General features: G+C 35.9%; 1 protein-coding gene across 1 annotated transcript in view; it reads right to left on the bottom strand.

Moving 5' to 3' along the window:
• Positions 1–5,371: 5,371 nt before the first annotated feature.
• The window catches only part of LOC107754575 (integrin alpha-9-like), a gene marked incomplete at its 5' end in the record, with an annotated part of 31,312 nt that continues 12,859 nt past the window's right edge, over positions 5,372–23,824 (bottom strand). Inside the window, 10 exons of the mRNA XM_016571066.1 lie at positions 5,372–6,178; positions 9,740–9,859; positions 12,127–12,222; positions 13,223–13,342; positions 13,579–13,704; positions 19,631–19,738; positions 21,104–21,212; positions 22,399–22,488; positions 23,451–23,530; positions 23,631–23,717. Coding sequence (XP_016426552.1) covers positions 6,080–6,178; positions 9,740–9,859; positions 12,127–12,222; positions 13,223–13,342; positions 13,579–13,704; positions 19,631–19,738; positions 21,104–21,212; positions 22,399–22,488; positions 23,451–23,530; positions 23,631–23,717 — 1,035 coding nt within the window. The remainder of the gene's footprint in view (positions 6,179–9,739; positions 9,860–12,126; positions 12,223–13,222; positions 13,343–13,578; positions 13,705–19,630; positions 19,739–21,103; positions 21,213–22,398; positions 22,489–23,450; positions 23,531–23,630; positions 23,718–23,824) is intronic.

Genomic DNA, 23,824 nt, shown 5'->3' with positions numbered 1-23,824 from the left:
CGAATGGGACACCCTACAGCCTCATGGACTTAATGGACATGTTCACATGGCGGCCATTGTAAGTCCGCCAGTCCGCAAGTACACGTGACATGAAGTGTGCTATTTGAGACAGGGCCCAACATTACACAGTTTTTTTTAATTCTTCCTAATCAAACACTCCTAAATCAGCTCATTAACAGAAACTCCCAAGACCTGAAATTTATGGGTCAGATAAGGGAGATATCCAAAATCAAGTCACCATTACCAATTGGGAACCGGGCTGCACTTTTCTTCTCAAAAAAAAAAAAAATTCCTGGGCCAGTGCCCAGATCCTGGTTCCAAACTGGAACCGAAACTTTGCTGATCTCGAACAAAGGAACCTATGACATTAGTAGGCGGAGTTTCCACTACAGACCGGAGTTTGAAAGGCCATCTGAGTTGAAGTAAATTAACCACATTAACAACAACAATTAAATACATCAGTTCACCAGTGGTCGGCAGAAGAAACCAATGCTCTCCTTCCGCAGAGGTAACAACTGATTCCGGTCACATGTTTGTGATGTAGAGGGTTCTGCTCCCTGCCATGGACATGCGAGCTAGTTCTGAAGGAGTGCCACTCTTGGCCGAGCACCGACTCCAGCTCCGGCACCAGCCCCAGTGGAAAAACAGCAAGGGAATCCAACCCTGCTTCTGGAGAGCTACCGTCCTGCAGACTTCAGTTCCAACCCTGCTCCAGCACATCTGCCTGTAATTATCAAATAACCCTAAACACCTTGATTAGCTGGTTCAAGTATGTTTGGGTTTGGGACGGAAATCTGCAGGACGGAAGCCCTCCAGGAGCAGGGCTGGAGGTTTGGGAACACTGATCTAGATATAACCATGAAGGCCATGTGGGCCAAAATCAGTTTCCTGGAGAGTGACATTTCTGCAGTTTTTAGCTTTAACTTCAATTAAATTAAACTGAACCAGCTAAAGGGCCTAATGGTTAAAGAGTTGGACTTGCAACCCTAAGGTTGCAGGTTCAAATCTTGGTACCGGTAGGGATTATAGGTTGGGACACCATACTTGGCTACAGATCATGTCACTTTAATCAGGTCCTCCAGGATTATTTGAAAACTACAGGAATGTAGTTTAGGTTGAAACTAAACTCTGCAGGACTGTGGCCCTCCAGGAGTTTTTATAGGATAAGAACATATCCCACAACTCTATGATTTTTGCATGCAGCTATTTTCCTTTACAACAAATAACGTATTACCTTGACCACACCTACTAGCACATTTTGAGTGGCTTCAATGAGTTCTTCTCTGTGCTCTATGATCTCTGGTTGTATGCTGAGCTTTTGGGTGGCAAGGAGCACATGCTGACCAGAAACAGTCAGGGATTCCACGAGTGGATCCATTTCCATCTTCAGGACATCATCATCGGTATCTTCCACTAACCTGAAAGCAAGGATATGTGGTATAATGTGAATGTCTGTTCTCTGTGGAGCCATTAACACATTTAGTACAAACCACAATGCAATACCATGGTGTGTCCTTGTTTTTGGTACCAAGCTAATGTCCCATAGTAACATTATGTTGTTTTTGAACATGTACCATATTACCACCTAATTCCCCCCACTTTAGTACTTTTTCTTTAAGCAACAAAGCACTTTTGTCAATGATATATACAGCTATGTTTTTGTTTTATGAGGCAAAGTAACTTTCATGTCAGCGTTTATTTTTGTAATGTATTTATTTATATGCTTCATCTTCTACCCCGTCAGGAAAAATTCATGCAACTGACCTTGTTGCCACAGCTGCCATGTGTTTGGATGCTTTGGCCACCGCTTTAGCTGCAGCTTCCAGCCGGGTGAATTCATCCAGTTCTGTCTCGCTCCCGCACAGTAGGATGAGGTGACACAGGTGAGTGGACAGAGGGGCCACCACCTGCGCTATTGAACCTGTTTTTATCAAGCCATCCTCCAGTATAGATGTCATTTTTCTTGCACTGTAACAGAATACGTGTCAATATATATGCATTCTACCTGAAAAAAATGTTACATGTTACTCTAATTTTAGCTTTTAAACAGTTGTCAGGTCAAACAATTTTAGTTCCTGACATATATGGAATAATATTAAAATGTTTGATATAAGCAGCCAGGTGAAGATCTTCTTTGCTAATTGATATATTAAAATAGAAATTTACCTGGTGGTGTAGTAGCTCCATGCAAGTGCTCTGCCTGTCACACAGTAGCAGCTAATGAATAATGCAGCGCTTTTACTATGGGACAGCACTGTTTGTTTGGCTCTCAGATGTCCCATGGTAACCAAAGTAATTCATCCCAGCCTAATTACTAAGAGATATAAATACAATAAAATTTATTTACAATACAACAAAAAAAAAATGTTACAATTACAATAAAGAAAGTTTATAATACAAGTAAAATTAAAACAATCCATTCATTGATTCAGCATATAAAACATTTTCATTTCTGTTTTTTATTTTTTTTAAATGTCTAAACCTTTGGGTAGATGCTTAGTACTTTCCTCCATTACTACAACTTGTGATAACTTTATGCAAACATTTATGTCCATCCATCATTCTAAATAGCAATCACTCTTATTTATAATTGAAAAAAAAAAAAAAATACAATGCATTTCCATACATTTCCAATATGAATGAACCATTCTACATAAGCTGTGATTTTTCATAAATCGACTCATCATTTGATTGCATTTGCAAAGGTATAGACATTTTACACAAGACTGACCTACAATTATACCTAATATTATAGTTAACTAAAACTGAAACTAAAACCATTAAAATTCTGTACTTTAAATAAAATAAACATAAAATTAACTTTTAATTTCAGCCATTTGCCAAGGCAACATTTCTCATCTCTCTCGCTCTCTATACTAAAAATGAAAAAATAAAAATAAATAAATGCAAACCAGTTCACAATATTAAGAAAAACTGTAATAGTATCTCAATGGTACTAAAACAACACTACATAAAATCCAAAAGAACCATTTTAAATGAAAGATAACTGGATACCACGTTTTAAATTCATACTCTTAAAGCATTTACTTTTTATAATGTATTGTATAATTCTTTTGGTCACATACAAAAAAAAAGCAGACATTATACACCGCAATGTAGTGTAAACATTACACTCGTATTACACTAGAGGGCATCAGTGCAACAAGAAACACCTCACTAAATATTTGGGTGGCACGGAACAAAGCTGAAACGAAACATCTGTTTGTGATTTTTAATTTGAAAAAAAAAGCAGTTTCAGTACATAAATATACAGCTTGAGCTTGTACAACAAACATATTTCTCAATACATCTATAAAACATCAGTGACAGTAGTTTATTCTAAAATGCTCAAAATAGGTGATAATGGCAACAACACTCACAGTTAGGTTACACACTTACAAAGTCAAGTATGTGTCTCTCTGAAACACACCTATGCAAGAACCTGGTGTTGGGCCGGACATGAAATGCAGACGTGGTTTTGCCATGCCAGTGGTGATTATTGATCAAATAATATAAGATATTTTTTGGAGAATCTTCCAGCGATCATCTAATATCCAATTGCAAAGCTACTGATCAGTTGGTTAACATCAAAGAAATGGTTTCTTTCAAATGAACCCTCTAAAATGAGAGGAAAATGCAAAAAACAAGCAACCAAGTTCACTGAATAAAACAGCTCCATGTAAAGTCTGACAGCGAACAGCTCATGTTGGGGCTGCGCTCTGAGTGAAGTCCAAAATGGTGACTTAAAACAAGCTGTTCCCATAAGCTCCACGGTACGAGTTTGTGCCCAGTGATGAAGTACTGCACATTCCCACCTATTTTTAGGCCATTACACACTGCAGGTCCTGCACGGTAAAAACCTGAACCTATGCAGTCTGAACTTCAAAAAAACTTGTCATAGGACTTTTTAAAGGGATAGTTCAACCAAAAATGAAAATACTGAATTTCATTTTCCTGACTATTTTAACGATGTCCTTACTATGTTTCTGTGCCTTGATCTTTACCCTTGCTGTCTATGGGAGGGTCAGAGAGCTCTCGGATTTCATCAAAAATATCTTAATTTGTGTTCTGAAGATGAACGAAGGTCTTACGGGTTTGGAACGACATGAGGGTGAGTAATTAATCAGAATTTTCATTTTTGGGTGAACTAACCCTTTAAAAAGCAGAAGACACTATATGTTGTCACGTTTGCTGTAGAATAATAATTATAAACATGCTGTAGGAATTTTTGGGAGAATATATGGCAGATTAAAGTGTTTTTATACTTACTTGGAATGTGTCCCTTGCATAACGTCTAAAATGTATATCTTGAGATCTTAGACCGCCAGAGGTCAACCAGTTAGGAAGTTTCTGAGTGAAACCAGGAGAATTTGTAGGGTGGGATTTGATTTCATCCATTAGTAATTGATTAGATTGGACTTCCGGTTCGAGGGGCAATGGAGTAAGTCACGTCTGCTGATGCTCCTGCAGTGCTTAACTATATTCCAATCTTGTTGTCTATTTATTTTCACCACCCAGTTATGCGTGTTGGGTATCTTATTTCGATCCAAAATAAGTGAATTTCGCACTGAAATATGAAGAATAAATCCGGTAATGTTGCTAATGCGTGGTCGTCTCATCAGCGGCCTGCTGTTTTCGGCGCGCTCGCGAGATAGTCCAGACAAGCAAACGGAGACGTCAGCCGACAATGCAGCTCTTAAATCTGAACTTTTAACGTCACTACGCAAGGAATTGATTAGATTGTGAACAGCTTCTAATTTACAGGTGGTTGGAAAGGAATACAAAAAAGTCAGTAAAAGTTCATATATTTTGTGAAAGATTAAGAAGACAGAATCTTTTCTTTTGGAATAACATGCATCTTTCAGTGGGGTCAAAATCCAGTGCAGTACAAATAATGCTCTAAGCTGTGAATTTCACATATACTAAATAAAGCGTGTTTAATCTGAGAACGTATATGGTTTTCTCTTTCTGTTTTAACTGGACTGAAATGAAATGAAAACTGTCTGAAAATGTACTCATCCTCAGGCCATCCAAGATGTAGATGAGATTGTGTCTTTATGGGAACAGATGCTCAGCAATGGATCCTCTGCAGTGAATGGGTGCCGTCATAATGAGAGTCCAAACAGCTGATAAAAACATCACAAGTAATCCACACCACTCCAGTCTTGTGAAGTGAAAAGCTGCATTTGTAAATTAAAAAAATTAATCAAGGCATTTTAACTTTTAATGGAGTGGTGTGGATTACTGTGATGTTTTTATCAGCTGTTTGGACTCTCATTCTGACGGCACCCATTCACTGCAGAGCATCCATTGCTGAGCAAGAGATGTAATGCTTCATTTCTCCAAATCTGTTCTGATGAAGAAACAAATTCATCTACATCTTGGATGGCCTGAGGATGAGTGCATTTTCAGCAAGCATTCATTTTGAGGTGAACTACTCTTTTAACAACTCGAGCAATAACAACTTTGGTTTGCATCTCCTCTTTCATTTGTTCATGCAACATTTAACTCGGGAGTCGTCTGAATGAAGGACACAAACTTTTGCTTTGCATTCTTTGTAAGTTAACATCTTGAGGGGACAAAGAGGTACAATCCATCTTCAAGGTTCATCTGAGAACTGATGTGCACCAGAACACTGTGAAGGAATAACATCAACTCTTTGGCGTGTGTCAGTCATCAGTGCTTTAAAGACAACTCTTGAAGCTCTCTTCTATACAGTATGGAATACATTTTATAAAAAATAGATTTTTGCTTTTCAACAGCGCCCTGAGGGTTGTAATTGTCTGCTAGTATTGACACGATATCCACATTCGTTCCAGGAAGTCTCTCTTTCCGTCTCTTCAGACCCACTGGCAAGAGGCCTGTCCCATTGGGATCAGTGGAATTCCACTGCGAGTCTCTTCTGGCAGGCCACACGGTCACCTCCAACATCAGCTAGATCACCATCAACGACAAACAAAAAGTGTCAAACCTCCGAAAAATCTGGAGAATATTCTTTTCTTCCACATATGGAAGGCTGGAGGGTCTGGGTCTTTGGAGAGAGCCGGGGTATTGGATTTTCTGAACCCAATCCAAGCTCTCATTGGCTCTTCTGGACCCAATCCCAGCTTTCATCGCTGTCCTTTCTGTTCTTTTCGGCCTCTATGATCTCTCTGTAATGCCTCCTGAAGAATCCCATCTGCAAAACACAAACATAATTGCTGCGTGTCGGCATACAGGGTGGGACAGTGGACAAATGACAAAATGATATTCCTTTTTCCAATCACACGTTACCTTGCTGTTACAAAATACAAAAAGTGTGGGGTCAAAAATATATTTTTAAAGAAATTAATATTTATATTCAGAATTCTTTAAATTTTTAAAAATGACAGTAAAGGTGTGTCTATTTAAATGAACTTCTTTTGAACTTTCTATCCTCTAATAATCCTGAAAAAATGTGTCAAAGTAGCATAACTGTTTTCATGCACATTTTACTGAGGACAGCTTCCACAACACGAGGGAGTACAGTGCCGGATTCGCCAAAAGCTTTTGTTGAAAGACGGAGTAAGGGGCGTGGCAGTAATGAAACACTGTCTAAGCTGTTCGCCAATCACAACGCACTGGGACAGTTAACCAATCGCAATACATTTTATTTTTCGGAAGGCGGACCTTCATCAAAGCCGGAACTAATCGAGTCGTTTGTGCCAGGCGGGGGAGAAAGGGACTTTAATAATGTAAATTATGTGAAAAATAATACGTTTTTCGAACCACTAAGCATGAGGGCATGCTCTAGTACACCCCCAAAACAAAATCAAGACTTTGTAAAAGAGCATAATAGGACCCCTTTAAAATCTATTACAATAGAAAACAGTTATTTTAAATTGCAATAACATTTAACAATTTTACTTTATTTTTGATCAAATAAATGCAGTCTTGATGAGCAGAAGAGACTTCTTTGACTTTGACTGGCAGATCAGATACACCCAACCTAATGCAATCCTGCTGTCAGACATATGGCCATTAAAACATCTATTTAATCAAATTAAAAAGAGTATATGAAAATACCACCCATTTTTGGGGCCTTGACCCAAAACAAGTTAAGGTTTCATTATGAAACCCCTCATGACTGATGATATTCAAACTGTAAGAGGAATGCTTTATCATATCATATAGGTATCCAAAAATATTTATACATCCTCTAACTTCACATTACTAAAGTTATTAGGTGTAATTGATGTCTGGATTGAATGTCTGAATATGTTCAAATACGAATGAAATTTGAGCTACAGCGAAGGAGATTTAATGCTAAAATATTTTAGTTTGCCACACACACAAGGTTATCATACGACTTGAGAAAATTTGGAACGTATAGTGAATATGGTGCTTTTCATTGTATTGAAAACACTGGCTCTGAGCTTCTTTAGTGTTTCGCAGAAGAAAGAAAGTCACACAGATTCGGAGCAACAAAGGAGCGAGTAAATGATGTCATTTTTGGGTGAACTATCCCTTTGTGAAGTTGGAGCCAATGGACAGGGTGGGAGTCAGATAACTAGTGGGATGGGCGACACAGCGCTACTGTAAAGAAGAGCGTCAGCGCAGGAAATGTGCTGTTCCTCTTCCTGTGACTCAACAGGTTTGTCTTTGTTTGAATGCGGTTTATTGATTCAGACCCCGGCTCTCTCCAGGCATTTCCTGACGCTGGAGTAGCTGGACATGTCCAGCTCTTGTTGAGGAAGTTTATTTTGGCAGATTTGGGATTTGGGGGGATAAGTATCCCTACACCAACATTCCAGGATTTGCTCTAGTATTCCCGCTGGAAAGTAATGGAGTGGAAAGGAAAAGAAGGACTTGTTTGAGAAGCCTTGAAATCCGTTCGGTTCACTTTTATGTGTACGTGTAGATTATTGTCGGCGCTGTGTTTTGTTACTTTACGAAAGCTCTCTATTGACCCCTCAGGCCAAGAAAAACAACAGTAGTGTGTGAATGAGGGACATGTGACTCGAGACGAGTCCAGTTGAGGGAATATCTTTCAAAACTGGACTACCATCAGAGCACTAATTCAAAGCTGCATCATTTCATTGTTTCTTTTTATGTTCATGCACTAATGTACTGTAAGAACTGTTTATTTCAAACAAAACAATTCATCCGCATCCGCCTTACTCTGCCTTTTTTTTTGGCAGAGGATATTAAAAGCAGCCCGATGCTAATTTAGCTGTAACGGGACGCTGCACACGAGCAGGTGGTTCTGCTCTTTCAAGACGGGTCACATTCTCCGCTCACACTGACTTTGCTGAGCTGAACTGCTGTCTAACAGGAACCGTCTCAGGCATGTGATTTGAACTCGGTCTCATGAGAAAAGACAAGCAAACAGCCTCATCTGGAAGTCTGTGAGGACGGATATCTAGTAGAAAGTCTGATGTATATTTGCATGGTTCAATATTTTCTGTTGGTTCTGGAATAATGTTTCTATCAAGCAATCATCCTTAAATATGACCCTAATCCTAAAATCAGTGAGAAATGACAAGTTGATCATGTTGTTTAAGCTCATGATCTCAATCCTCAAGGCATTAGGAATGATCTGAAAAGTGTGTGGTGCACATTAAAAACCTTTTCAGCCAAGCTCATGAGTAGTATGGCAGTAATAGTATAACAATATACATGTTTTCATATCATGTGATATTGATGTTTAAACATTTTTAAATATGTCATTAATGAGGAAGGAAATGCTTTCCACATGTTTGTTAGACCTCAAGAGTGAATGTAAAAACTTCTTTGTTTACAGCTAAACTCTACAGAGAAGCTACCTTTTAATTTTAATTTTTTTCACCAATTCTGTCTGTCTGTCTGTCTATCTAGCTATCTGGATTCTGTAATTTGTGATTTAAAACAAATTTATCTGAAATAAATTCATACAACTTTTTTTTTTTTTTTTTTTCAAAAAATGTTACATTTACAAATATAATCAACTGAAAATATATCAGTAAGTTCACAGCACACCATTGCATTTTTTTTTGTCTAATATATATTTTTTAATTGTTTACATTTTTAATTTAAATTGTGAAAACATGGATGAAAAATATCTTTGTTATATGATAACCCTTAAAATAATAATAATTATTCTCAAAGTAATAATAATGATAATGACAAAGTGCAAGGATTTAATAGTAGTGGTAGTAATAATACTAATAATTATTATTATTCATATTATTACCATTTCTACTACTATGACTTTATTGATTATGTAAATTGAAGACATTTTGACAGAACTATCTTAATATTTTATAGTAAAATGTACTTTTATGTTATTATATAATATATAACACACATATAAAACATATAAATATATTATTACTTTGAAAAGTAAATCTTATAAAATAGTAACGTGTCTGTCATCGTTTCTATCACGAATGTCGAAAATTACTCCAAAATTCATTCTTGATATTGTGGATTTTTATTTATTTTTTGATAAACATCCATATTGCTTCTGCTTGGTCTTAAAGTCGTTGTTTTACAGTCTGTGGACGGCTCCTATTTTTTCATTGTACAGTGACCGGAACGCTCAAAATATAATGATTATTTCCCAAAAAGTGTGGGTGGTGACATTTATAAACGTATTATAATGGTCGCTGCACTCTTGCCAACCCTAAATCTAGGTTTATAAGAATGTTGTTTAAGCCCCTAAATCCAGAGCAAACCCGGACGCTGCTCCAGAACCAACAAGGATGTTGACTGAGAAACATGTGTTTGTCTGAAGCGCTACCTTCCAGAGCAGCACCGCCAGCAGCAGGAAGATGAGGATTCCCACGAGGAGGCTGATGGCGATGATCCATCCCACCACGTAACCCCTGGGCTCCTGACTGTGAAGGGCCTCAAACACCAGCTGCAGGACAACACAGAGAGAGTGAACATACACACACGAACCAGACGGGACACGACATTCAGCATAACATCACCGACTTAAATAAACATATTACAGATAGTCATTTCTCAGCGGGACCCAAGATCAGACTTTACAGACTATGAATCACCGTGTCATTTCCTGAATTTTATAACGTCTGTGCTGAGTCTACAGAATATTGGGTGTTGACTCGATCCAAAGGAAATGAGATTTCATTCTTCAAGTCAACAAATCAATCAAACACAGGTCTGTGAAGGTTTTCATTAATCCAGATCATCACAGAATGCCAGGAGGAGTTCATTTGTTTACTGGACTGGACGTCATTATGTGAAGTCTGTTTTAACCATGGATGACCGCTGGATTGCCTCTGAATAACATACATACACATAGTTTCATGCACAATATGTGTTATATGGCATACGTGCTCGCTGACCCTTAAATGTGGAAGAATTTCACCTCTGAAACCATAATGTACTGCCACAAAAACACAGCGAACAGTTCCCTCAATGGATCTGGATGGAAATGTCGCATGAAAAGCTAGCAGAAAATCCCAGTCCCAGTCTGGCTTCAGCTTCTGGCCACAGTTTCACTTCTTGAACGTGAGGGTCGACGGAAAAAACACATTCAATCAAAATCACGAATGAGAGATAATGTCTCGGTTGTTTCTTTGAAACAGTAATGAGATACAAATAAGACTTTTGATGAAGTTTAGTTGAGAAGAGACCTGAAACTGCTCAGTTGCCAAAATACCAGTGTTATTTTAGTATTATTTACTATTATATTTGATAAGATGTTTATTTTTTTAAAATATTTTTTTATATACTTTTGTCATTTTCGTTAGTATTTAACATTTCTATTTAGGAATTCTTTAACATTTCTATTAGCTTTATTCTTATTTGTTTTAGTTTGATCAGTTTTAGTACTTAAACCTGAACTTATTTAATTTCAGATAGATAACAAGTTGTCTTACTTTTTCTTTTTTGTATTTACATTTTATTTCAGCTTCATTTCACTTAACAAAATTTACTTTTACTAGTTTTAGTTTGAGTTACAAATAAGAAAATGCAATATATTAACTTGAGCAATGAAATCTCAAAAATCTCGATATGAATTGAAATATTTTTCATCAAATTCTATTAATATCAGATGATCTCAGTTCTATATTCTATGTAATTTTTTATAGTTTTGGGGGTTCTATTTATTTAGCTTTAATTTATTTTTAATGGTTTTAGTTTGAGTAATTTTAGTACTTAAGCCTAAACCTATTTTATTTCAGTTAGTTGCCAAGGCAAAATCTTTTGACTTTTAATTGTTTTAGTTTTAGTTAAAAAATAAAAACAATGCAAGATACTAACATCAGCAATGAAAACTATAAAAGAGCTGTGATATATTCCTCTGTGTGCCGTCTTTGGGATAAACATTTCTCTATGATCAGACTTATTTGTATTCAATGGAAACTAAAGTGTAAGATATAAATATTGCACTAAATATATCTCGAGCATTTGTTGAGTTCAGCTGACTAAACTAATGATACAGCAGCATATAAAGGTTTAATGCTCACAGTTGGTCTGTCATTTCCAATTAGTTCAAGTTGCTGTGAACATGATGGAAACGATACAGTTGAAACACGCTACAAGACTGTGCGGTATTAATGCTTAAATGTGGGCAATGCCTTTTGTAAATGAGAGTTGCGTGTCCAACGTTTGCCCCAGGGAGCGTCGTGTGTGACTTAATAACGGATTGCTTTGGGACCGATGCATTTCCTAAGTGCTGAGGGCAGAAGGGGGCGCAGACACTTTTAACAGCCCTATTAGGAATTGGCCTCTATGCTACAAATGGGTGGCTGAAACTGGGTCAGAAACCCAATCAGCTGAGAGCAGGGCTGAGCGAGTACCATGGCACCAGACACCGAAACACAGTCCCATATTCCTCTAATCAATCGGCACGCCGAGGTCTGCAGTATTAGAGGTGACTGTTCTCGAGCACAGCTGTAGAGTAAAAAAAGACCCCTGCTCCCATATGAACAGCAAACTCGACCCAGATGTCGGTGGCTACTACGAGCCGATGAACTCAGAATCATGCGATCGGACAATTTCATTTTCTTCCGTGCATCAGGGGTCCTGACCGCTTTCAATCTTACAATGAAAACCACCAGCATGTCAGATGAAGTCTCTGAAGCTCTGAGTCTAGTTTACAGTAATGGTACTGTTGACTGTTGGATTGGATTATTCATGTGTTTGATCACTTACAGAAATCTCCTCTGGAAGGCCGGTTGAGACCTCCACGGCCCTGTCGTCCAGCTGGACGTGACCTCGTGTCACAAACTGGATCACAGAGGAGCTGTCCTGCAAACCACACACCAAGACAGACCAGAGTTATTATACTTAAAACCAAAACTTAAAATTAAACCACTTAAAAAATGTTATTACATAAAATAAAACATTCACTGAAATAAATTAAAGTATAAAAAACGTTTTATTTCAGATAGCTGCCAAGGCAACATTTCTCCCTTTATTTTAGTTTAACTTAATGTAATAAAATAACTAAAACTTAAATCGCAATGAATAAAAATAAAACTACTAAAAATGACAAAACACAACAAAATTACTAAACTAATAAAGCTACCAAAATGACTAAACCTTAAACTAAAATTAAAATGAAAAACTATAATAGTATCTCAATGATAATAAAATAACACTGAGACAGATTTATGCTCAAACAGCAACATTACACACTAACTAACATTTAAAAAAGTGAAATCGCAATGAACCACCCCTTTAATATTTATATTTCATTTTATTTCAGCTTTATTTCAAATATTCTAAAACAATGTTTAATCGTTTCCATTACTACCGAGTAGTATTTTGTGACATTTGTAGTAGTAAAATATCTTGTTCAACACTGTTGTTTATCACTTTTTGATTAGGTTATAAAAATAGGGGTGTTTTTATTTGTTTTATTAGTTAAATGTAGTGTAAATTTATATGTTGAAGTTTGACTGATCTGTCACAATAAATGAGATCCTTATGGGATTTGTGCCAGATAAATATTTATAATAATATATATTGCTGCTTATTAGCCTCAATGTAGTTCATCAACTTATGTTTGTCAGTAGCTTGTCATGTAGCTAGCTACTTTTTATTTAACTAAAGGTTGCCGGTTGACTGATACTGTAGGTAAACAGCTGATAATTAGTTAGCTAATTAGTTTAAGCTATTACCAAGGCTAGCCTGGCAGTATTTTAACTAGTTTAGTAGCTTGTTGCACTTAAAGTCTTAATCACACACTCTGAAGACTTGCATTGACACTTCAATAACTTTGTACTTCATTACAGCAATAACTCACCCTCTGTAGTATTTCAGTGTTCAGTAGCATTTGCACATCTATGTTCGTGGCTTCTTCTTTAGCCTGAGAGCTCAGACTGCAGGAAATAGTAAGACACGCTCTGCCAGGCCGGTCACAGTCCTGTTGACACAGGATACCAGAATAAGATTCACCCCTTCAGCACAAAACCTCCTGTTTTATGGGGCATTAAATGCTGTGATCCACTGCACTAATGTACATGCATTGACAAAAATGCCAGGCAAACAACATTAAATATGCAAATATGGCTTATTTCCAAGTGCTAAATGCATTTTAATGCCATTTTCACACATTGTGCTTTTTCCTCTGAACTATGAACAATAAGTGCTTTGTCATACCAGAACTTTTCTGCCTGATTTGGTGAAGAAAGCAAAAATGGTGTGGAAGATGCTCTCCTTGTCCTGAGGAATTGTGCAGGGTTTGGGGTTCCTGTGCCACGTGCAGTTCCCTCGACCTTCAGATACCTGCAGACAAACAGAAAACAAGAAAATGAGTGAATCTCACAGCTCTTTCTCGGCTAAATATCACCTGATTCCATCACAGACTTGTTTACTGCACTTACTCATAAAAAAGAACAACAACATTAGTACATTAGTATTTAACTAACAAACTGAATGATTAACACACATTTCAATGAGCATTATTTTAGTGTTATTGAGATACTATAGTTTTTATCTTTATATTTTCAGTTTTCATTTTAATTCCAATTAAAGTTTTATGAATTTTGTTGTCTTTATTTTTATTTTTTTTTAAATATGTCTATATAGTTTTCATAATTATTTATTTTGGTTTTATTTTTAGTTATTTTAGTACATCAAGCTAAACTAAATCCAAATGAGAATGTTGCCTTGGTAACTAGCTGTAAATATTTTTTTATGGGTTTTAATTTCAGTTTTAGTTTATTATAATAACCCTGACTTCAATCGTAATTATTTGAGTACTGGATAAATTATACTGATCAGTTTTAAGAACTAAAATTATTACTCATTCCTTATCAGTATTCTTTATTTTATAACAACAACTTAAGAAGTTGGCAATGATTAACAATCACATGCAAAGAGAGGGAAGTCAGATTTTTCCAGCATGGTTTGATACAGAGTGTATAATGTAAGTAAATGTGAGTAAATGTTGAAAATAAGTGTTATTTTGTGTGTGCATGTGTGCTAAAAGTTATCCTGCTACAGCTGCTTTATAACAGAATTTTGGATTTGCCTCATTGTTAAAGTATGCGTCATTAATTTTACTTTTCTGTTTAATACTGTCAAGCTGCTTTGAAACAGTCTGTATCGTATAAAGTGCTATAAAAATAAAGGTGATTTGACTTGACTAATAGTTAGTTGCAATATTTAGTGAATTCAAATGAAAAAAAGTTTACTGAAGTATTATTATAAATATTGTTTTTAAACTGGCTTACTCAAATATTTGAGTTGCCTTAACTTTTTCTTAAAGTTATTCAAATCTACTTAAATGTTTTCCCTTACAAAGTTCATAATCAATACTTTTGATTATGACTCAATATGACTAGGGTTGCAAAAAGGTGGAAAATTTCCAATACATTTTGGAAATATTCCAGAAATTTTGGAAACATTTCAGGATTTTTTGGAATATTCCAGGGATTTTTGGAAAGTTTCCGGAAATTTACCGGAAATTTTCCACCCCTTTGCAACCCTAAATATGACTTAATGCCTCATTTTTTAAGTGTAAAAATGTTTCACTAAAAACATTAAGTACATGACGACTGGAAGCTGATGTGCTGAGATGCTCACAGACATTATCATTTATCCAGTGAGCTCAGACCTGCTAAGCAATTCAGATAACGAAAGGAAGTTCTTTCCCAGCGGGAGTTGGGAAGCCTTTCTCTGACAGCATGTCCCATCTGGAGTGATTTAATGTCCCGCTGCCCCTTCCTCCCCTCTGCCCCCGGGGAACACTTCACCTCTTCCTTTAACCAGCATCCTTTCCAGTCAGACCTCCATAGAGGAAAGCATCTGAAGACCTCACATTGTCTTCTCTCAAGTCAAAGGAAGGATCTCTGCCTGTTTCACGCATGATTTTACAAGTACACTAGTCAAAGTCATTCATGGGCTGATTTCACTACAGTACTGTTTTAAAACCTAGCGACTTGCCTCCCTAGATAGTGTTTTAAGTAGACTTGTGCCGGTATTCGGTAATGCGATATATCACGGTAATGAATATGCACGATATTGTTATCGTGGGCACTTCTAAATACCGTGAATAATTATATATTACAAATTATTCAGAATTTTGAATGCATTTTAAGAATACTTTTCCCATAAACTGGTCAAAATGCACAACACCGCCGTATGCTGCATGAAAGATGCGTGCGCACTCTGATGTAAACAAGCGCGGACGAGAAGCACATGTTGTTAAAATCTAAAGTTGCAACTGTGTTATTTAATGAGCTAACATGAACTAAGACTTGTATTTTTTAAACAAAGATTAATAACTTCTTTAGCAAATGTAGCTATTGCTCATTGTGAATGTTAATGCATTAACTAAGGTTAACTAATGAGGTCTTATTGTATTGATACCTATTGGTAAAGTGATACCTATTCTTTTGCACTTTAATCTGTGTAAAACTTTTAACTTTATAAATTTTTCTGTGTCGCTTTATTTCATTTAAATGTTCAGTTATTTTTGTTATAAGAAAAATTTTATTAAACCTGTTATACTGTATTATGACAGCACTTTTTTAAACTAAATTTCAACATCGTGATAATACCGCATACCGTGATAAAAGCATTAGCAATTAATCGCAACATGAAAATTTGATACCGGCATATCCCTAGTTTTAAGAAATATAAACTCAGGCACATTGGAAAAACACTTCTGCAAAGTGATATTACATTATTTCTTGCATCTTTTGCTTTCAGACTAAAATGTGAAATGTCTGGGGAGTGGCACTAAAACTGCTTGCAATTTTCCAGGAAACAGATAAACACGAATCTGGCAATGTTTTATTATGTACATATGGTGGCAGTTTGGAAACTAAATATCTGGTGAGTGTGGTGCTAAAAGCTACACTAAACCCTATCCTAAACCTAATACAAACGTGAGATTAAAACACATTTTACTGAAGCAACCATGCCATTTTAGCTTGCTTTTACAAGTTTTTGAGCTCTTTTATCGTGTAATGCTGTACCAGGTGAGCTACTGAGTAAGTTTACTATGTCAGAAAAGCCATGGATATGAAGCTGGTTATGTGATGCAAACCTCATAATGTATTAGTTTACAAATCATGCACTACGGAAAAGCGTTTTTTTTGTTGGTTTTAAGAGTCAAATTAACCCAAATGATAAAATATATATTGAATATTTTAGTCTATGCTACTATAAAGGTTTTTCTGTTTTTCAAAGTGTTGATTTTTGGCGAATTGCATAGAAACCAACAGGGGTCAATTTGATTGTGGGCACAAAATTCGTACTTTCCAAAACACGTTTATGTGTCAAAACTTTGCATGCACATTCATGACCCTAAATGAGGAAAAAGTCACCAAATTTCAAGAAGAAATACTTTAAAGGGTCATGAAACCCCAGACTACTTTTTTCTGAGATTTTAGCAGAGGTGTTTGTGTTGCACATCATAGAAGACAATGTTAGCATCCGATAATTTTAACTGTTGGCGAAAACTGGTTAATTTTAAACTTTTTTGTGCTATTTTCATCTTCCGGGTTTAAAATCTACATTGTGTTGACGTCACAATTTGTGACATGGCAAAGGACTATAATACATCGATGACGCGTTGGTGTCTATTAAATTATTCATGAGACTGCGTGTTCTTATCCTATGAGAAGACACTTCGCTTAATTATTCACAACAGCATGTGCGGATTTGCTATGACAGACTGTGAGATCGCGCACATTAACTGAGAGAAACGTTCATGGATCGGAGGAGTGTGTTTGTTTTTGCTTTGTAATAAGAGTTCGGCACAAACGCGATTCATTCACTTGGTGAGCATAACCGTTTTTACAGCTCTGTGACAATTCGTCAAAAGGCTAATATAAACGCCACAGAATAAGCCTTAAAAGTTCTCAGAGGTGCAACAGCACGTTCATATATATGTTTTCATTGCAGAGTGCAAATGGCTGTGCATTTATTTGTGTTTTTAATTCGATGGGAGCGAAATGAAACTGTCTGAATGCGAAGCTGTGTGTGTTGTCTGTCTCTCCTCTTCCACCACCGCTCCACTGCGCACCACGCCCACTTTTTTAGCATTTTTTAAAACTGTGGTGAGAACTAACCAGTGCTGAAACGGGGGGGTTTCATGACCCTTTAATTAGTGTTTCGAGCTGTTTAAATGTGGGTCAAATTGATCTGAACACAAAATGAGGGTTAAAGTGTGTTTGGAAGGCAGCTCATTAAGGTTTTGTTTTTTAACAAAGCTGATGTCACATAACCCTTTCTAATTTAAGACATCTCATCAGCATCGAGGGACCAGCCCAAGCTGTTTATGTATAAATGCCCCATATGTTTTCAGTCATGTGAGGAGAGGAATTCCTCCACGTGTGCATTTTTAATTAGGCCGAGTGTTTATGCTGTCCATGTGGGTGCCTGGGAACCTTCGCTCCTCCTTGAGTAGAGTTAACCGGTATTGCCATTGTGCTGCAGGTTAGTCAGGGTGAACAGAAACTTTCCCCAAGTGTCCCATTCCACCCTTTCGTGCAAACCATTTAATCCTCTCGTAAGTGATTCCATATGAGACGTACAGGGTGGGATACAAACCTCCCCCGTCCTCCCATTCACAGTAAACAGGTTGATCCCTGGCCTGATCTTGCAATATGGCCGATGCAAGGGTTAAATCAACATAGTATGTGGTGCTGGTCTTGAATTTCTACCCTCTGTATTAGTTTATTGTGCGTTTAACTACCTAAACCCATCTCTCACCTCTGAATTCATTATAAGCCTGAGGATGTTGACCTCACTGAACTCTCACTGTATGAGAACAGAACATAATCAACACGCTGCCCTCGCTTCTATTGATATAATATAGATAATGCCTAGCTCTGTATATTTAGCTTCAAAACATGCAACAATTGTGGCATTTATAAAGTACTTTAAATAATGTAATCTTATACTTAACCTTAAGTAGAAACAATGTTTTAAAGGTAATATAAGTAAGACATAATTGACATTGGACCATATAATTATTGAAAACTTAATGCATGTAACACAGGCATAATGTGAAGCCTTACATTTTTAATAATGCACCAATCTAGCTTCAATTACTCCACTTATATACCATGATTACGAAGACAAGTTTTGTCTCTAAAATGCTCAAAGTACTTATTTACTTTGCCAATTAACCCTCGACAAGCCTGTGGCATCATTTCAAATGTGTTTGTTTGGAAATTACGTAGCAAAATTATAAGGAATAATTGATGACAGGGCCGTGAAATTGTTGCAAACCAATGCACCCTAAGGTTGCAATGCAGCTATGAAGCATAATTTTGTGGTAATTTTCATTAATTCACAGTAAATGCTACATTAACTGATCTCTGCACACACTGGGAGTTTGGGTTTAAAACGTTTAAGTTTATAACATGCGTTTGGCAACACAACATGCACCAACAGTCCAATGAGATGCGATAATAAACCTGTTGTCAACAAAACAGAAGCTGCAGTTTTCTGCCAAAATAAAAGCTTGATGTTTTAATGTTTGAAAATGAAGAAATTAAGACAGCCACAAATATTATTGTATTGTAATTTTATATATTATATTGTAATTTTATAGTTGTATTGAACAATAAAAATACTATTATTATTATTATTATTATTATATTTCTTACATACTATTTTTTTTATTTTACACTGAAATATTATCATTAATATTTCTTATTTTGTTTATTTATAATAATAATAATAATATTCATTGTCATATTGATATATAATAACAAAGTTGTTGGCCAAATTGTGCAGCCCTACTAGCACAGCAAACCTGCTGCTTTAACAATTCTATAAATAAAAAACAAAGTAAAATAAATAAATAAACAAATAAATAAATCAATATTTTGCAATAACAATTTTTATCAGAGAAATTAGATTTCACAATTAAATTTTCCCCCCCAAATCATGCAGCTCTAAAAGTACAGTGAGTATCTTGCTTAAAATAGCATATTACTAGCTTAGAAAGAACATGCTGAATTGATATGGAAATTATTCAAGCTCTAAGACTGTCAACCAATCAAAAAACAACAATGCTGTGGTGTAACGCAAAATAACACCCAATAATACCTAGCATGAACAGGTCGTAGAAACCACTTACAGCACAAACAAGTGTGATGAGAATGGACAGCTGTATAACTGATGTGAGGGAAAACGATGAGAATGAAGTCTAGCTACATAAACAAGCGCATGAGTGGCAGGAACTCACTTGTGTGTCAATGATATGGAACATATCTGCTCCGTTACCAGTCAGGCGGTTGGGTATCCTGATGTCCACCGTGGAGCCTGGAAGTCTGCTGGGCCCATTGTTTATCACCTACACAAACAACACACAGGAAACAGATCAACGCTGGGATTTACGCTCAACACTAACTAACAGCTAATAGAGCAGACAGTACACTTCATATACATTTAAAACACATTATAATGCAGCTTGGTTCTGGATTTGTCAAATGTGACATTTTGAAGTCAGATATTGGTCCTTTTGGTTTCTTTAGCTGGGGGACAATGAAGTGACATAAATGCACTATTGGATGAGAACTGAACTGAGCTGGATGATGGCATCTCTGTTTTCTCCAAACCTGCTTTATACATTAATTGAACTCATTCCATAATTGATGAACTTTACACAGTTATTGAATCAAACTGAATCAACAATGAACTGGATAATAACTGTTGTCATTTTAGTGCTGCTCTGTATTTTATAAAGTGCTATATGAATAAAGGTGACTTGACTTGACACTGAATTATTAAAAAATGTATATAATACAGGCATAATGTGAAGCCTTTCAATAATGCAATAATGAAACATTTTCAATAATACTACAATCCAGCATCAATTATTTAGCTCATACCATGATTACTACTTGTTTACATCAAGACATTTCCCAAGTGTTTTGTCCCTAAAACAATTCCTAAAAGTCTTTACTTATGCCCCCAATTAAGCCTCAACAAGCCTGTAGTTTTCTGTAATTTAAAGCAGGTTTATTATGGTATAAAAACTTTCTCTACTTGAAATAAAATAAACTTTAACTGAAATAAAGTAATATATAAAAAACTAAAACTTATTTTATTCCAACTAGCTGCCAAAGCAACAGTCCTCATTTTCATTTATTTTAACTTGATGTGCTAAAATAACTAAAACTGAAATAAAAATGAGTAAAACCTATATAGGAAAACTAAGAAAAATGACAAAAAACACAACAAAATTAAAACAGAATATATATATATATATATATATATATAAAACCTAATTCAAAATATGAATAAAAACTATAGTAGTATATCAATGACACGAAACAATTAAAATATTAAACACGAGCACCCCCTGCTGGCCTCACTAACACCTCTTCCAGCAGCAACCTAGTTTTCCCAGGAGGTCTCCCATCCAGGTACTGACCAGGCTCAGCCCTGCTTAGCTTCAGTGGGTAACCAGTCTTGGGCTACAGGGTGATATGGCTGCCGGATATATATATTAAACTATATAAACTATATATTACTTTTTTTTTACCAAGTAATTGATCCCCTGATATTGCTAGTGCTCATGAATAAATAAATAAATAAGATACCCTGTCAGGGGTTTAATAACCAGCTAACTCTATTAATTTACAGATTCTGCAATAAAATGTACTGAAAAACATCACATCTGAAGTGCATATGAACATATTGCAGTGTGGGATACCTGAAAGGTGAAGTTGAGCGGCTGAAAGCTGCATTCCATGTCGTCCAGCTGAAGGAAGCGTGATCGGTCCACTGAGTTCCCATACACAAAAGACGTAGGCGTGACCACACTGTAGAAAAGGACTTACAGTTACTATGGCAAACTTTCATTGTGCTATATTGTTCTATCTCTCACTTAACGTGATTCATTTGATGTACAGTATAATATAGAATACATGTGCTGCTGTCAGAATTACTTTATTTTAGTAAAACATTGCAGCTTTTATAGCTCAAACTCTTGGAAACTAGTCCATGTGTCTGTGGAGTGTTGCATAGGTTTGTCTATATGCGACCCTGGACCACAAAACCAGTCATAAGCGTACATTTTCGAAATTGAGATTTATACATCATAAATAAGCATTCCATTGATGTATGGTTTATGATAGGACAATATTTGGCCGAGATTATCTTCATGGAACATGATCTTTACTTAACATCCTAATGATTTTTGGCATAAAAGAAAAATCGATAATTTTGACCCGTACAATGTATTTTTGGCTATTGCTACAAATATACCCCAGCGACTTAAGACTGGTTTTGTGCTCTAGGGTCACATATGTACTAAATACATTCTTTATATTCACATACTGATTACAGAAACCATCTAATACGTATGAAGTTAACTTGTTAAATGACATAAAACAGACTTTGATCTGATTTTACATCCAACCCCTGGAGATCATGTTTATATATTAAAGTGTAGCCTCTAGCACGCTCATCTAAAACATTACAGGGAGGACGTTCTCATCATCAGCCTGTACATCTTGCTGTAGAACATGTTGTGTATTTAAGCCTCATTCATCTGCAAAACAAGTGAGCCTGTAACTTTGAAATACTCCAGCGCCGCAAAGAAATTGGTGCCAAAAAAGAAATGTGCACGTAAGCACTGTATACTGAGCGGACCGCAGATGTTTCTGGTGCTATCAGACGTCTGGAAGTGTAATGGGCTGCAAAGCTGTTACAGGAATAGTCTACCAAAAAAATGAAAAGAAAACTCTTTTATTATGTACTTACCCTCATGTTAAAAACCTGTATGAACTGATTTTCTTATGAAGCACCAAAGATGTTATGCATTCAATGAAAGTGTTTATTTTTGATAATCAGGCTTCAGAAGACTTGAAATATAGTGCACAAGTCATAAAGACTACTTTTAAGGTCTTTTTTGTAGTTTTGAACATGAAGGTGAATAAATAATGATGAATTAAAATTTTTGGTTGGAGGTTTTCTTTAAGCCGTCTCATGAAGTGTAAATCTTACCCTGTGATTGTTGTGTCCACCTCATGTACCAGCGGTATGGACAACTCCAATGTGTTATCATGAAGTGTGCTATCATGTTCTGGATTGGCACTAAAAAAAAAGAAAAATGAAAATATTAATAAATAATAACAAAAACAATTTATTTTGAATTTATTAAGTCATTAGTCATTCATTTATTTAAAAAAGGTTTTCAAATAACATATAAATCACTGAGCAAGGATGCATTAAATTGATCAAAAGTGACAGTTAAGACATTTATAACGTTGAAATAAATGCTGTTCTTTTGAACTTTCTATTCATCAAAGAATGCTAAAAAAAATATGTCATGGTTTCCACAAAATATAATAAGCAGCACAACTGTTTTCAACATTGATAATAATCAGAAATGTTTCTTGAGCAGCAAATCAGCATATTAGAATGATTTCTGAAGGATCATGTGACACTGAAGACTGGAGTAATGATGCTGAAAATTCAGCTTTGCATCACAGGAATAAATTACATTTTACAATATATTAAAATAGAAAACAGTTATTTGAAATTGTACAAATATTTCACAATATTATTATTTTTTCTGTATTTTTGATCAAATAAATGCAGCCTTTGTCAGCAGAAGAGACTTCTTTCAAAAGCATTTAATAATCTTACTGACCCCACACTTTTGAACAGTAGTATAGGTACTGACATGCCATGTGTCTTTAGCATGGTTGTTCGTACAGTGTAATTGATTAAGTTTATACTGTAAGATGTGCATTATGAGAGCTGCATTTGCCTCACAGAGAGCTAAGAGATCTCTAAGCAAAGAAAACACATCTGGCCAGCATTAGATTAATATCATCATGACCTCAATATCAAGGCAAACCACTTAATTTCTCTCAAAATAGCCAAATAGGGAAAAGTCCAAATGTCTAATCTATCTAGTTGCTTCATATATAAACAATGACATTCACTAATGTGGACTGATGATGTGAACCATGTGTATTTTAATCATAGAAATAAATCATGTATTTTTAAAGAGAGGAAAGTTCATTAAACCGAGACTGATCAAAGCTCACCTTCTAGCATGAACTAAAAATAGCAGCGTCTCATTTTCACCAGACAGATGACTCGTGTCGAAAAGCACCGATAGATGGTACTGAAAAAAGAAAAGGTTAAAACTACAAGGTTAAATGGAATTGCACTATAATTAACTAGATCACCAAGTAAATCATTATGCCGTTAATTTGACATACTACCTTGGTTTGCGCTCTCATGAAAGGAAATCCAACGCTGCACATGAGGAAGTCCAGCTCTACCAGCATACAGGAAATGCCCTTCTCTTCCTGGAGCCCAAACAGACAGAGAAAACACCAAATGACAGTGAGAATAACCAGCTGAAACCTTCAAAAGCTGTACTAATTTGTTGAGACCCCAGCAGAAAGTCACCAAC

Source organism: Sinocyclocheilus rhinocerous, unplaced genomic scaffold (assembly GCF_001515625.1).
Source record: "Sinocyclocheilus rhinocerous isolate Xijiao unplaced genomic scaffold, SAMN03320098_v1.1 scaffold3489, whole genome shotgun sequence".
NCBI classification, from domain to species: Eukaryota; Metazoa; Chordata; class Actinopteri; order Cypriniformes; family Cyprinidae; genus Sinocyclocheilus; species Sinocyclocheilus rhinocerous.
Note: the sequence above shows the minus strand (reverse complement) of the source record. Positions and strands in the feature narration are given on the sequence as shown.